The 16,721-nt window shown below is 42.7% G+C and overlaps 1 protein-coding gene across 1 annotated transcript; it reads right to left on the bottom strand.

Moving 5' to 3' along the window:
- Positions 1-5,845: 5,845 nt before the first annotated feature.
- On the bottom strand, positions 5,846-11,812 carry FABP1 (fatty acid binding protein 1). Its single transcript, XM_039852468.1, has 4 exons — positions 11,688-11,812; positions 9,858-10,030; positions 8,293-8,385; positions 5,846-5,959 (listed from the first exon to the last, which is right to left on the bottom strand). The coding sequence occupies exons 1-4, from the start codon at positions 11,752-11,754 to the stop codon at positions 5,909-5,911; spliced, it is 384 nt and encodes a 127-aa protein (XP_039708402.1). The 5' UTR covers positions 11,755-11,812; the 3' UTR covers positions 5,846-5,908.
- Between the last annotated feature and the right edge of the window lie 4,909 nt (positions 11,813-16,721).

A 16,721-nucleotide genomic window follows, 5' to 3' on the forward strand; every position in this document is an offset into this window, starting at 1 on the left:
CAATTGGACCCTTGCCAGGGCCCTTCCGAATTAGAGAAGGAGGAGTCTCTGCTCTTCTCTGGGAATACAAGTTCTCAGTCTGTGACCCTAGAGGTGCTGGTAGTCAGACTCACTACCATTTGAAAAGTTCTGAAAAAGCTATGAAAAGAACATAGCTGACACTGAAGGAGAAATGGAGTTGATAAGGAGAAAGAAAAGTATTGATAACATGGTTATAAGGCTTTGGATTCACATGGTCTTTCCAGTTATACGAGTCAGTGAACTGCCTCTTCCCCCACTCTACTTTAATTGTGGCCTAAGCCAGTTTAAGTGGTTTTCTTTCACTTGCAATTAAAGGAGTTCCCATCATGCTGGTTTGTCTCCATTTATCCACCCCCCATTCCTTCTCCATCTTTCTCTGCCCTACTCTGTGCCCAGAAAGGCTGACCTCTGCTTTCTCAGCCAACAGGAGGCACTGGCAGGAGATAGGAAGGCAGAAGGAGGGAGAGGTGGGATGTTATTCCCCATTGCACTCTCTCTCCCCTGCTCCCTCCCTGCCCAATCAAGGTTCAGCTCCTTTTGGGTAGCTCTCTGATGGCTCTAGCTCTCACTGAGCTCCAGGTGTGGGTGCTAATGACTTTCCTGTTCCTTCAGGCCTGTGGGTGCTAATGACTTTCTGTGGTTGCTAGTCCATGTCAGTTTCCTTTACTCTAACTACAACTTTGTAAATGGTGCTTGCATTAAATTTTCAAGGGAACCTTTTTGAGTGTGGCTTATTTCCTGTGGATACATCCCTTACATATATATTTCTAATGCATTTCTCACATTCAGTCACTGGAGTCCATTGATTCTAATTTTTAAATGTTCTTGAATGTTTTTGCTTTGCTCCATCTTTCCAGGCACTGCCTTGGTTTAGGCCTTCAACATCTCTTGCCTGGACCATTGCTGCTATCTATTCGGCCTTGGCCCTTCTCATTGTTCTCGACACCATGGCCAGAATAATTTTCCTATAATGTATTTAGTAACATGCTATTTTTGTAGTTGAAAATCCTTCAGTGATACCCCCATGGTCTCCAGGATCAAGTCTAAATTCCTGACCAGCATAAAAAGATATTTATGTCAGAGACTCTGCCTTTCTCTGCCTCATCTCTTGCCAAGCCCCAATTTATGCCACATCTCTCTGCCAAACAAATACCCTTGGATGCTTTGTGAGTCACTTGAAATGTCCCCTCCTCGGAGACATTTTCCTAAGCAAGCAGGGTCTGGAACTTGTACACACCAGCATCATGGTACAGATTATACTGTTGCCATGTGGATTTTGGGTTGGTCTCCCCGCTAGTCAGCAAGTCTCCCAGGAATCATTCTCTCTTCAGAGCTTAGTGCTGCCCAGCCCTGACTTGGTTGAATGAGGCAGGTTGTAAAGAAGATACATATAATTCCATGTATCCATGTTTTTCTGGTAAGAAATACTAGAAAATCATGGGTTGGTCAACATGCTTCTAGTGTGTATAGAAAAAGTACTCTGGAGATTAAGTATGGACTAAGTTAAATCCCCTTTTCCAGCAAAAAAAAAAAAAAATCTTTTTTTTTTGCTGTAATAATCAGTTAAAAAAGAATAAAAAACAATGGGAATGTCTACTTTTGTGTGAATATAGACTCTAAAACTGGCTTTTCTCAAATCAGTTGGCTCTCCAGGGAAGGATCATTCTCTGCTGGCATGCACACAGGACAGCCAGAGAGAAGTGGAAAGGGTCAAGAGGGAAGAGAGGTCAAGGTAAACATAGCTGATACCATCAACGGCTGTTTATTCAATTTATTTAAAGCAGGCTTCTGGCTCAGAGTCCTTTGGGCACCTGTACAAAATCCAAATTCAGCATCTAAAATTTATTCTCCTTTTCAGGCAAAAACATACAAACGATCCCCTCCTAAACCCAGTTAGGAGGAGACTTTGAGAATCTTTTCCACTCTCTAGAGGTTTTGCTGAGAAGACCTTGTTTCTACTACTTCCCTCCTCATGTGGCTTGCGAGTCAAAGGACCGCAGTTTCACCATTTCTCAGCTGGATGGTCCTAAGCAAACTTCCTTTCTTCATTGTGCCTCTTCACCTGCTCACTGATCCTTCTCTGGGCATAAAAGAGCTTCTGCTGGTGGTATGAATGTCAAACCGAGCTTTAGTTCCCTGAGGAATCCAAGTGGCAATAATGACATGTTTCATTTGGATAACACTTGTAACATTTCATGGGCTCCTTGTAAAAGCCATGAAAGAAGGTATTGTATTGACCATTTTACAGATAAGAAAACTTGAGGTCCAAAATCACGAATTAGTTAATAGAATCATGTCTTCAAGGCCAAAATTTTTACTTTAAATCATCTGCTTTAAAATAAAATTCATTGCTCATTAAAAAACTAGTTGTACAAAATTTCTGCCTTGAGAAAGATTCAAATACTATAAATAATGCAAAAAGCTCCTTAACTTCCCACCAAATTTTGGCCATTATTCTGGCATTACAACCATCTATGATCACATACATATATGTATATCTATATAAATAGATAAATTTTTTCACATTTTAATAAAAAATACATGAATGTTACTATACTGTTGATATTATTCTAAAACATTTTTTTAGAAAATCTTTGTCTTAGAGATAGTTCTATGACAGTACACATAGGTCTGCCTCATTCATTTAATCTACTATAGATTATTTCAGAGTACGGCTGTACCACAATTTATCTAACCCTATTTTACGAATGGGCATTTGTTTTCAGTTTTTGGCTGTTGTATCCTTTTTATGCTTCTTTGTGCATGTGTTTAAACATTTCTCTTGGGAGATATACAACTGTGGCATTCATTGTTAGGTGTTAGGGGATTCCCATTGAAAAGATTAATGAATATTGTTAAAAGATACTCTGTAAGGGCTGTACCACTTTACATCTCCACCACCTTGCAAACATTGGATGTTACCAATCTTTTTACATTTTACTAGTTTGATTTGTAAAATGATATCTCATCTTATATCCCTCCTTCATGATTACTATGAGACTAAGCATATTTTGTGTCATGAATTCCTTACTAATGTCCTCAATTTACCTTTCCATTGATTTGTTGGTCTTCTTACTAACTTGGGGGAGGTTTTTATATTCTATTAACTATTCTATTTTATTTTATATTCTGTTACGTATGCTACATATATTTTCTCCCACATTGTTACTTTTTTGGAAACTGTTTACGGTGTCTTTTTTCATATAAAATTAAGAATTTTTGAGTAAGTAAAATAAATTAATCTTTTTCTTCATGGTTTTCGCACTGTGTTTAAGAAGATCTTCTATAATTCAAGTTATTTATATACCCTCATATCTATCTCCAATATTTCAGATTTATTCATTTAGCTCTTTAATTCTGGAATTTATTTTTGTGAATGGTATATTATAGGAAAGGGTGTGACGCTAGATAAAGCGGAATAGGCTATGACCAAGCAATGGTCGACAAGCTACCATCCATGGGTCAGACCTGGCTGCCACCTGTTTTATTAGAACACAGCTATGCCCATTCATGAATTGTCTGTGGATGCACCTGTGCTACAGAAGCAGAAATGAGGAACTGTGACAGAGATTGGATGGCTCACAAAGCTGAAAATATTTACTCTCTAGCTTTTTACTAAAAGAGTTGACTGATCCCCGATATAGAGACTTGAATGCAAGTTTAAGAGTTTGACTCATGTCCTAGGCAATGAACTAGGAAGCACTGTGATCAGCACTGTTTATAAGGAAGATGACTATCAGCAGGCTGGAGGTTTGCAGGTGAGAGAGAGAGAAAGAGAGAGAGAGGAAGAGAGAGGTCTTAGGTGGCCTGTGAAACAATCTAAGAAACAAATAATTGGGTTCCAAATCTAGAAATGAGAAAAGAGGAGGAAGAAATATGACAAATTCATTCATTTATTAAGGCATCTATGGTATTGTAATTTATAATAAAATATATATTTGTCTTCATCTCTAGTCTCTGACCCACGGCTCCTAAAATGCTTGTAAATTTCTAAGTGACAAGAACTCTAGGAGCATCTTTTGTTCTAATGAGGTAACTTTGAGTGGGCCCCTGGATGGTTCCTGAATGGGGGCTGGTGCCCAGAAAGACCAAGCCATAAGAAAGACCAAACTTGAAATTTTCAGTCACACCCCACTTCTTCAAAGAGGAAAATGGGCTGGAAATAGAGTTAATAATTGATCATACTTACATGAGGCACCCTCTATAAAAATCCTGGTAGTATGGGGTTCAGAGAGCTTTTAAGTTGGTGAACACATTTATGTACTACAAGGGCGACACACTCCAACTCCACAGGGACAGAAGCTCCTGTGCCCGGGGCCTACCCAGACCTCAACCCATGTGTCTCTTCTTCATAAGTTTATGTGTATCATTTATCATATCATTTAATAAACTGATAAGCATGAATTCTGTGAGCTGTTCTGGCATATAATCAGATCTTAAGGGGAGGAGGTCATGGGAACCTCCAATTTGTAGCCAAGTTGGACGGAAGTTGTGGGTAACCTGGGAGACTACTACATGCAATTGGCATCTGAAACGTGTGGGAGGGTGGCATCTCACAGGACTGAGTCTTAACCTGTCGCTAGGTAGATAGTGTCAGAATTGAGTTAAACTGTAGCATACCCAGTTGGTGTCCTAGAATTGATTAGGGTATAGAAAAAAACTCCACACATTTGGTGATAAGAAGTACCAGAATAAAGTTCTCTTTGTGAAAGTAAAGTAGGAAAACTAGGTTTTCCTAAAATAGTGTTTTTTGTTGAGAGCTCTCTGTGAGCTGGACTCAGTTCTGGGAGCTGAAAGATATGATAAAGATAGAAATGTCAGAGCTTGACATCTCTTTGGAGATGGGGCATGAACTTTGTATTAGTTTGTCAGGAGTGCCATAACAAAATATCACAGACTTAGTGGCTTAAACAACAGAAATTTATTATCTTACAGTCTGGAGGCCAGAAGTCTGAGAGCAAGGTGATGGCAGAGCCATGATCCTTCTGAAGAAAAGGATCCGCTCCAAATTCCTCTCATTGCTCCTGGTAGTTAACTGGCTTGTAGCAGTATGACTCTAGTCTTCGGATGGTGTACTCTCTGAGGGGCGTCTCTGTCTAAATTTCCCCTTTTAATAAGGATGCCAGCCATATTAGGGACCCACCCTAGTACAGAATGACCTCATTTTAACTAGTTACATGTGCAATGACCCTGTTTTGAAGTAAGGTCACATTGTGAGCTATTGAGGGTTAAGATTTTAACATGTGAATTTTGGGGAGATGCAATTTAACCTGTGACAACTACCAGAGCCTGATACAAAGTACTGTTCAGAAAGATCATTCTTTTCCTACATTCTGCCTCTGCTCATAGAATGGAGGGAATTTCCTCCCAAGCTTCCTTTGTCCACTTCTGGCACCTCTTGCTCAGCTCCTCATTCAGACCTTCCCTAAGAGGAAGAATTGTTCATTTGTTAAGTCAGTGCCTGCTCTTTTTGTTCATGTCTACTGGTGGATGAGGCCCACATTCATGGGCACAGCTCTCTTTTGTCTGTCTAGCATTCCTGCTCTCTGTTCCCATGAGGAGCCACCCTTAGGGCCAGCACACTGCAGACCCTCTTGCTCCAGCTCCCAGGAATGGTCATTCCAGGGCTGTCCAACAGGGCCAGCTACATTTCATGTTTCTCGTAGTGTCACCTGTGTGGGCGGCCTGGGGTCTGCTTCAGACCTGACCCAGTTAGAATGGAACATGCAGATTATCCAAGTTTACAAAAACATAGGTGATCAGTGCTTACAAATACCAGTAGCACCATCAATGAAAGGCCATCAAGAAGAAAAGACTTTTTTTAAAAACAAAGTTTACTTTATTATATTAATTTTATACAGTAAAAGAATATAATGTGCAGACTTATCTAAATTCTCTTGCTGATTCTCTTGAAGACAATGTCACCCAATGTCATGGTCTGAAAGTCAGAAAAGAAATCATGCAATGCTCATTCGATGTTGAATTGTAAGAGATAATTAAGCCATCAAAATAACCCTAAAGATGCTAACATATGAAGCAACCCAAAGATTTCTCTGTTTTCAATTGCAGGGGTCCCCAACCCCCAGGCCATGGATTGGTGTAGGTCCCTGGCCAGTAAGAAACAGGGCCGCATAGCAGGAGGTGAACGGCAGGCAAAGCTTCATTGGTATTTGTAGCCACTCCCTGGTACTAGCATCACCACCTCAGCTCCACCTGAGATCATCAGGCACTGAATTCTCATAGGCACACTGGTCTCTGGTGCCAAAAAGATTGGGGACTGATGTTCTATAGGACAGGAGGAAGCATCGGCAATCTTTTTAAAATCCCATGCCAAGTATCTGTCACTTTTCTTGCTCATGTGGAGAGTTGTCCTGCCTATTACTGAATTCCTTTTTACATCAATGGTTCTTAAAATAAGACCATCCAAACCATTCTAGTCCAATCCAACTTCTCAAAGTTCCTTTGAGTACCTACTATGTACCAAACATGTATTGAATACATATGCATGGAAACACCTAGGCATCCAGCCTGGAACACAGTAGATAGAACATAATTTTCCTCCCAAAGCTGCGAAGCATATAAAAATATTGAATATATTGGGTTCATTAGTTTTTGAGTTTTTGAGGTATGTTTCTTTCTCCTCAGACCCCTCCCTCTCACTAGTTCTCTCAAACAAGATTGTGCTAATGACGAGTGGTAACGTCATCAGAGTTAAAAAGGAATCCCTTAGCTTCGGCAGCAATGGAATGTAATGGAAGGATCTAATTTTAAATACTGGTTCTATAACCCATTAGCTGAATGACATTAGAAAGGTCAACATGTCTATTAAATCCCTCATCCTGCCTCCCTCACAGGAGATGGGAGGATTAGAGGAGATGGAGAATATTAAAGGACATCAGCCAAGGCTAAGTCCAGACAAATCGTCTCCTGCTCCCCAGCTGGGGCTTCCCTACTGTGCTGTGAATATGCTGGAGTTGGGGCGGGGACTGCATATTCCATGGTTGACTCTCACACTCTCCCTAGGCTGAGGGATTTTTCCACTTGAATTGTGTGATGATAGACCCCTTAAGCAGCATTCTGCCTTCTGTTACTCCTTAAAGCGTAGCTTTAGGTCAAGGTAGAACCAGAGGGACATAACTGATGGACAAACACTGCACTAAATCAGGGACAAGGCATGGCCAACAGCCAGGCACAAAGGATGATATGACACACACAACTGGAGTGTGCCAGATTCATAAACTGCCATAAGATTGCCATGAACATAATTCTCCTTATAAATGCCAAAAGGGCAAAAGCATTTGAGTGCCCTTGGCTTGCAAGGCACGTGGAGGTCTCTGTGGCTTCAAGATTTGTGCTGAGGCAGAAGGAAAGGGTTATGGGTAATAATTACTGCAACATAATAAAACAGAAAAAGCAATGGAAGAGCCTGACTTTTAGCCAGACAAAGCTTTCTTTGTATGTGGGTTCTGCATCAGTGGGAAGGGTTGTTCCATGAATCAGAGGCTCACAGGAGAGAATGAATGGATTTCTGCCCTTTAGCTTGTGGATGTGTCTTGTGGCTATATCTCAATGAGACTGAGAAAGGTGGGCTGTGCTGGTAGCTCTGAATGGCCCTGTGTCCCCTCCTACAAGGTTTTTCTCTTGCCCCATCTTATTTGGATTTGATGAAGGAAAGGGATGGCAACGAGAAGAGAAGGAAATGGGGGTGGTTGGAGTGGTCAGCCCTCACCAGGAAAATGGTGGTGGAAGGACAGACAGCTGATGGAACCCAGGAGAGGTGGAGAAGCATCGGCTGGGGTAACTGCCAGCACTTGTGGAGTCTTTGATGAATTAGAAAATGGTGCCCCTTTCTAAACGTACTGTTCTTCTATCTGTTGGAAAGCTGGTTTTGTTAGAATAATATTCCATACTGGCAGGCACTGCAAAATTGTATAGATATACAAATCTAAACTATCTATGATGGAAGTGGCTCTCTTTAAGGTTGTGTAGTGTATGACTGCGCATGGGAGCCCTGTGAAACAGGCTTCATTCGGAAGAAACTTAGCTCTGCCATTCTTTGACTGCTTTTTGCCTCAGTTTCCCCATTTAGAAAACTCAGCATTGTTGGGAAGATTAGAGATAATGTGTGTAAACTGCCTGGTACATAGTGGGTCTTCAGTAAGTGGTAGCAGAGATTGACAACAGGAAAGACAGTGGGGAAGGTTGCTCCTCGATCTTCACCTTTCTCCTCCCCTCAAGCATTGGGAACCACAGCTTGGAGCACCAACTTACATTAGTGATTATGTCTCCATTGAGTTCGGTGATGGACTTGATGCCTTTGATAGTTGTCACCAGTTTATTCTCATCTTCCATCTTAACCACTGTCTGCAGGGGACAGAAGAAATGGCCTATGAGAAAGTGTTTGAGCAGGGAGCAAGATGCTTGCTAATAAGGTTGGTTCCCCTGTGTGGGTCTCTGCTTACAAGAACTAAAGCACTCATCTCTATACAAGGTCAAGCCCCCAGTTCTCTGGCTCTAAACAGAAGTGAGATGTATTTAAGAACTGAAGAAAACATCAGGGCTTCTTCTGTCAGAATTTTAATTTATGGCACGTGATCTAGAAATCAACATAATACAGCTAAGTGGCTCAAATGCAAACACTCAAGTAAACTTGAGTAAAATTTTAATTCTCCAAGCTTATGGAGGGAGGTGGTAGCAACATTTAAAATACTAGCCAGGTAGGAGAACACATATTTTGCTTTGGTATGCGTTATTCCTTCCAGCATGTTTATCTTCCCATTGCGGTATCCTTTTTAAGCTTTATGTATCTGGGAAGAGGTAACAGAAACCTAGAAGAGGTAACAGAAACCCAGCAGGGAGCAGAAGACTCTGGCCAAGGTTAATAATTTGCCTCCAAAATGGACAATTGGGAAAGGCCTGTAGTAAAAACCATGATGGCCTGCCTCTTATAATGTGCACATCAAAAAAATTTCCCTCCTAAAATTTATCAGAGATTTCCTGACTTGAAATGTTATATTTGAAGAAACAGAAATAAAGAATGATCAGAAGAGGTGATAAAACCAATGTGCTGAGCCCAATGCACAAAATTGGCTGGAAGGAAGGAGTGAATATGGCCGTTCAGTGGTGTTGGCTCTGCTGGGGTATGTGGAGTTTCTAAGGGAAGAAGAGAGGCTCCTGGTGATGGGCACCCCAGTGCATGGATCTCCCTACCATCACCTGCTGACAATTCACACATTCCATACTCAGCACTCATTGTACACTTGAACCACAGTCCAGCTGAAGTGATGTTGCCCTGCCTTCAGTTTGGGAAGGGTAACTATGCCCATTTTACAGATGAGGTAGCTGAGGCCAGGTGCTCAGTGACCACCCTGGAAGACTTGGTCTCAGTGTCTGCCTGAGGCCCTGGTATTCTGGTGTTACCAGCATCTCCTCCAGGAAGCCACTCCTCATGACCACCAGCTTTAGGCCCAGCAAAGGCCAGTTTACTTTGAACTCAAGGATGACCTCAGGGCTCTTTTAAAGGTTTTTCACTGACCTCCACTTGCCCACTCTTGGGCCTTGGAGAATCTGAGACTTAGACTCCTGCTCTGTAACCTCCATATTGGCAGAGCTCAAATTCTTGAGTCAGAGCATCCTAGATAGTCCTTGGAAAATGGGAGTGCTTTCACTAAGAGCTTCTTCCTTAAGAGCTGTCCCTGTCTCCCTACCTCTCACCCCAGAAATGAGTTCAGAGATAGGGTGTCCATGAAGGGAATTGTGCAGTGAAAGCCTTGAGGGAGGAAGTTCCAGGAAAGCAGAGTATAGAAGCAGAATGTGGCCTGAGGGACACCTCTTACCTTGATCTTCTCCCCATTCATGGCCTCCAGCTCACATTCCTCCCCCAAGGTAAACTCGTTTTGGATCACTCTGGACCCGGTGGTGATGGTCAGCTTGAAGTGCTTCCCATTCTGCACAATTTCTGTTACTCCTTTGATGTCTTTCCCTTTCTGGATGAGGTCATCAGGCAGACCTGGTGGAAATCATTTGAGATTTAGAGACGGGCAGAGGTGGGAGTTGCAAGGTGGTGGTCACAAGAGAAACTTTGTGGTGTGGAGGGAGGGAGGGAGGGGCTGTGTCTTTCTGGAGGCCACAGGCATGTAACTGGAGTCCTGTGAGCAACATGGGCTTTGATTTCTGAAAGGAAAGGTCGGTGGTCTGACTTGGCCTGCCCTCTATCTTGCCAGCTGGTTTATAAAAAAAGACACTCCTCTGGCCTGAAGAACCTCTCTGCTAGTGAGTACCCTGGTTCTTGCTCATTCTCCTTCCTCACTCCTCCTCCTTTAACCCCAAGAGACTTTGTTCTTTGAGTATAAGCATTTTATCCTTCATACCTGGGTTGACCAATACTGTTTATCTTCCAAGCCAGGTCACTCCTGAGAGTGAGAGGGGGGCTATTAATAAGCATGCCAGGACAATACGCACACACTGGCACTGTCCTGGCAAATATCTGTCCATCTAGCCTTACCTTGACCTCTGCTGTCAAGGCTCTAGAGGAAGATGTATCCGGAGTCCCCTGGGACAGAGTTTTACAAATTTTGGAGCACATCTATGATGTTATACAAATTGAGGTTCACAAAACTTCAATGGTGTTGAGCATTGGGGTGGAGAGTCTTGTTGTATAAGTGAAGCATGTAAGACACAGAGAGGTGGCATGACTGCTCTATAGGAGAAGATCCAAGCTTTCTGCTGGCCCCAAAGGTCCTCCTCTCTCTGCTTTTGCCGTCTTTCTCACCCTTCTCCCTCTCAGCACCCTTCCTTGTCTCACTGCTCCTTTTCTCACAAAGCTCCCTCTATTTGGAGCACGATCCCCTTTCCCAGTCCCCAGTGGACACCTCCTCATCGTCCAAGGTTTAGCTAAGGCTCACCTTCACTGCCATCAAGCCTCCCCTCTATGTCCTCCTGTGAGTGCCGCATCTTCCTGTACAATCCTCTGGGGGACATAGTGGGTTGAAGTGGGGTCTCTGGGAACCAGTGGCTGCTTAAAATCCTGATGCAAACACTTCCTATGTGAGTGACCTTGGTCAGGTTTACTTAACTTTTTAAAGCCTCAGTAGCTTTGACTTTAAAATGGGAAAAATAATAATACCCAAATTAGAGTTCTTTACTGAGGATTCAATGAGATATTTCACATCAACAGTGTATTGCAGTGCCTGGCACTCAGTCAGCACTCAGTACAGTACACATCCTTTATTGGATTTATTTCTTTTCTTTTCTCTTTCTAAACTGTTACCTTGGAAATGTGGCCCATTGTTATCTGTTTCCCTGGTATCCATCCAGCACAGAGCTTAGGATGTGGTTGGCTTTGAATCAACATTTGTTAGAAGAATGAATGAATGAATGAATAAACGGGGTTGCATAGTGAGATACCAGCAGAGGTGGCTTCAACCCAAATTAGACTCTAGTTTAGTGGTCCTTTCACTTGCCTCTGGAGTGCCTTGTGCAGTGAATAATAGCACAAACTGCAAGTGACACAAAAGTAACATGCATAACCTGGCCCCTGGTCTACATAAAGCCTGAACCTCTCTCCCCATCTCAACATTGAGCCCACATTGATGACTAGCCACCACCTTCAGGGCCAGATTCTCATTGCCATGACCCCCAGGCTTGCCATCCAGCCCAGCACTTACCCATTGCCTTCATGAAGGCCTCAAAGTTTTCCTGGCTCTGCAATTGGTACTTGCCGGAGAAGTTCATGGTGGCAATAAATCAACAGTTGATTTGCAGCAATGCCAGTGGGGCAGTCCAGTTTGGGCTGATTTATAGGAGGCTGTTTCCCTTTGAATTTTGGCCATAGGTCAGCATTTGTCAACTTCTTTATGGCCGGGTTCAAATATTAACTCTTGAGAGCAAAGGTCAATGATAAAAACAGGATAAGCACAGAAGAGATTTACTCTAATTCAGCAAAAATTAATGGATGTCAATCAAGTGCAAAGCCCTGTGGTTCTGCAGCCTTTAAGGTGCTACTCTTAAGCTAGACAGAAAAAGCTGAAAATCACATGGTATCACTTATATGTGGGATATAAACCTAAAAACAACAAATGAACAGGACAAATAAACAGAGACTCATGGACATGGACAATAGACTAGTAGTTACCAGAGGGTAGGGGGAAGAGGGGAGGGCAGAGGTAGACGGGGTCAAAGGGGTCAAATATGTGGTGACAGGAAGAAATCTAACTATGGGAGGTGAACACACAGTGTAAATATATATACGACTTACTGTTAAAAAATGCATGTGTGTATATATGTATATGTATACATATCTAAACATATACATGTTTATGTATGCATATGTGTGTGTATCTAGATCTAGATCTAGACAAAGAGAAAAATACCAAAGAATCATGTTAAACTCAAAATCTCATCCTATTTATATAACCTTATCATTACACAAACTTAATTTTTACAAAATTGTCATCAGTCCCTAGAGTTATTTTGTATTCTGGAAATTCCTCCTTGATAATAGGTCCTTCCACAGTCAAGTTAGTCTCCTTTTTGAAGTGAAAAATGGTACATACTAAAAGGAAGGTGTAAATCATTTCAACCAGCTGTGTGAAAATTGAGATATAATTTATTAGGCAGAGAAAAAGGAGGGGAAAGAAAGAAGGTAGCACCTGCTGGGCTAACTGAACACGTAAGGGATGCTCACATCTTCGTGTTTGCTTCCACACTGCTCTCTCTGCCCTTCTTTCCCTTCTCCACCTGTTTTACTCTATGAATCCTCTGAGCTTGTAGAGCACTTAGAACATACCTATATTCTAATTCTTGCTGGGATTATTTCTCTATGTATTCTTTCCCACTGTACTTCTTCCTTGGTATTCCCAACACCTGGCACTTGGTAGGTGTCCAATTAATGATGGGTCAGCAAATAAAAGCTGTCAAATGATAATGAGGCCATGACTCTTCTCATTAAAAGAAAATAAGAAATATAAAGAGATATAGAGTAGTCAGTTTGGCATAACCCCTCAAATCACAGAATCACTGGGGCTGGGCAGGAAGGAGATTGGGGTGTGTGTATTTGTGCATGTGTGGACCTAACAGGGCTGTGTCTTGGCTAAGAGTCCCATGTGAGAGGAAGTGAATAAGGCTGGCAATGTGTGATCCCAGGCCCAATAACCAGCTATTCTCTTCTCATCCTTATCTATTCTTTCTCCTTTGCAATCTTGCTCTGCCATTCTAGCCTGTGCCTGAGTAGATGGCAGATTCTAGATAGAGCTCTGTTTACTGGATAGTTTACCTCCCTTGCTGAGGGATCCTGTCTGTTCCTATGTGCAGCACAATCACCAAGATGACTGACTATATGCTCACACTTTCCTCTGTCAAACTGGCAGTCCTTTACTCTGCACCATGGAACTCTCTGGGCTGCTGGGGCATCTGCTCTAGAAGCCAGGCAGCCCTCAAGTTCTAGTTAGGCATGACACAGGGGACATGTGAGTGGATGAGGGTTAATGTCAGTGGACATTAACCCTCATCCACATGTCGGTACACAGTAAAAGTGTACTCTATTATCTCTACCTACCTCACACATACACTTCAAAACTTTCTTTAGATATGTTGATTGAGAACCTTAGAAGTCCTCTCATTCACTTATGTGTTCAACACCAGAGCCCTTCTCCAGCATCCCTAGCATTAACATATACCCTGCCATGAAAAGATCACTACCTTCTGAACAGTGTGGGCACTGGTTGAATGTGTTGCCAGGTGGATCCGGACACCAGTAAACCTTTTCTTTTGGTGCAGAGTGGTGCTGCCCTCCCTGCCCAGCCCTCCTCTGACAGTGCCCAGGACACAAAATGTCTTTTTGGTGACGGGTTGGGAATGGAGAATGTTGAGTTGGCTGTATGCTGAGACCTCACAGTCATTTATAGTCTCCACAAATGCTCTAGCACCCAACAGGAATGGGAAAATTCTCTCTAAGGATGACAGGCACATCTACAGTCTCCTCTCATTTTGTTCTGAACTTTGATTATAAACCTCTTAGCATGTCTCATTGTATTTAGGGATGTCATATTAGACCTTCTCTTCCAGGTGGGACAATGATTTTTTTTCATATATGTAAGGAAGTGAAAAAGTCATTATTTTAAGAACTGGCATCAGAATTCCTCTTGGAGAGGAAAGGTGTGTGTGTGTGTGTGTGTGTGTGTGTGTGTGTGTGTGTAAATGACTAGCTTCTTGGGAGAGAAGGTGAGTGAGACCCAAGATACATGTTTGGTGAGGGCTAAGTTGGTAAAAGAGAAGAGCTACTGCTGTGCAGGAGACTGGGAGAGGACCAGCTGTGTCTTCTTCTTCCCTCCTGGATGTCAGGGCAAAAGAAAGAAAGAAGTGAAGCAGAGAGAGAGAAGGGCCAATAAGTGGGTGTGGGGTGTTGGGTCACTAAGACACCCCCAGTGACATTGAGGCAGGAAGGGTTTCTAGAAAGCCTAGTGTTGAATTTGAAGCTGCTTACTTCTGCAAAGTGAATCTCCGTTCATCTTTATTTAATCCCCTCCCCAACCACTTCAAATACTTCAGTAAACTGTGGACCCTGAGAAGAAATATTCACTTGACGTAAACCCTGAGAAGGCATTTATCTGCTGTGATGGACTCCCCATGGTCAACTAAGGGCCTAAATTTTATAAGGGCCCAAATAAGAGCCTAGTGGCCATTTGCTGATAGGGGCTTCTCATGTATTCTGTACTGGGAAGAACCTCAGATTGAACTTGGCTTCCACACTATGCCCTGCTTCTTTACGCCATCAGTCAGAACTGCTCCATAACAACCAATCAAAACGCATAATGCCAAACAATCAGCACTGTGAGATTTGGAACAATAAGAGGTGTACAAATTTGGATATCTCATTTACATAAAACAGACTTAATTGAGAACCTGCGGAGGATGGGGCGGGGGGGGGGGGAGACTTTCTATAAAAGGCAACCTCCCCTTGGTCTTGATGGAACACAATTTAGGTTGCTACCTGAATCTGTGTCTCCCAGCTGTAGCTTTTTTTTTTTCCTGAAATAAATGCTTTATATTCTTAATTACAGCTAAAATTAATTTTGGCTTACACTTGGCATATAAATACCACATCCAGACCCTCTGCCCTTGACCAGAGATGTCAGATGACATGCCCCACAGTGCTGCTTTCTGTGCTCTAGGTGGAGAGTGGGAGAGAGGGTGATAAAAGTTTCTCCTTAGGGCAAGTCAGCACCCATGCCAGAGACCTCTAAGAAGCCTGGATCAAGTACTCTTTTCCTGGTGTCTGAGAAAAAGCAGGGCTTGTGAGCTGACTTCCTTAGGTCCCTTCTGCCTGCACTTTTTGCCTACCTTGTCCAGGCAGTGTCTGGGCATGATTCATTCAGGGGCTAGTCAAGGGGCTGGCACAGCTGGTAAAGACCTGACAGCTCCCACAGCAAATGGACAACCTGACAGATGGAGAGGCAGGAAGACCAAGATGACAGACACAAGGCTAGGATGTCCTTTTTCCCCAAGATCCTAGATAAGGCAATTTTCAGGCAAACCCCAGTGGCCTCCTTTTGGTCGTATTTCTTGTGTGTGTGAGTTTTGAGGCCAAGGAAGTTAGTGATCATTTCGAAATTTCACAGTTGCAAGTAGTTTTCCATAAAATTGACATCTCTGCCCACAAGGTAAGCGAACACAAAAAAAGATAAACTTAATTGGAATGACAAAATTCAAGTGGCTTTCAAGAAAAAAGGAAGACTCCCTCTTCATGGGAAAAACTTCTGATTTTTATCAACCCACAGACTCCAGCTCCCCTCCTCCGATCCCCCCTAGGTGTCCCCTTTCCTCATGTTCCCTACTCAGATGAGCTGCATGGAGACGTGGGTGGTGAGGTGACATGCCTCTTGGTGGCCATGATATAACTGACATTCATTTTAGATGAAGTATCTTTGCACTTGTATCTGATCTCAGGGTGTCTGCAGTGCCAGCTTGCCTACTTCCTGGGTGTCTCAGGAGGTGCTTTGCAAGCCCATACTCTAAAGGCAGGGCTGCAGATGGGAAGGACTTGGGTTTGGGCTCAGCTCTTTTCTCTAACTGACATGTGATCCTGGACAATGACACAGCCTTTCTGAGTCTCCACTTCCTTATCCATTAAATGGTTATGACATTTTCTGCCTTGTAAAAGCACTATATAAACTGTCAAGTCCTTCAGGAATGTAAAGCTCATGTTAAAAGGGATCAGAACACTTTGCATTTCCTTCTGCCATGTGTCTAGATTTATCAGGTGTCACCAGCCTAGGATTAATTTTTATGTGTATCTCCTGGCTTGGGGACATACTTTTTCCCATTTCCCTGAGCCTTTGGGTAGTGTCTCCAGGCCCTGATTTGCTTTGGTGTAGCTGTCCTACCAGTTGTCTCAGTTCTCGCTGTGTCTTTTACACACCTATGACCTCATTTCATGTTTCTGTGGGGTACAAAATCTTATGCTCCTGGCCATCGGGATTATTTCCAGATCTGACAACAACCCAAATGCCCCAGACTCAGCTCACTGCTTACTTCTTTGACTTTCAGTTTCCTCTGTGTTCTTGGCACCTGGGGACTTTTTCTTAATTTCTTTTTCTTTCTTTCTTTCTTTCTTTCTTTCTTTCTTTCTTTCTTTCTTTCTTTCTTTCTTTCTTTCTTTCTTTCTTTCTTTCTTTCTTTCTTTCTTTCTTTCTTTCTTTCTT

This window comes from Pteropus medius, unplaced genomic scaffold, assembly GCF_902729225.1.
Source record: "Pteropus medius unplaced genomic scaffold, Ma_sr-lr_union100, whole genome shotgun sequence".
Taxonomy (NCBI): domain Eukaryota; kingdom Metazoa; phylum Chordata; class Mammalia; order Chiroptera; family Pteropodidae; genus Pteropus; species Pteropus medius.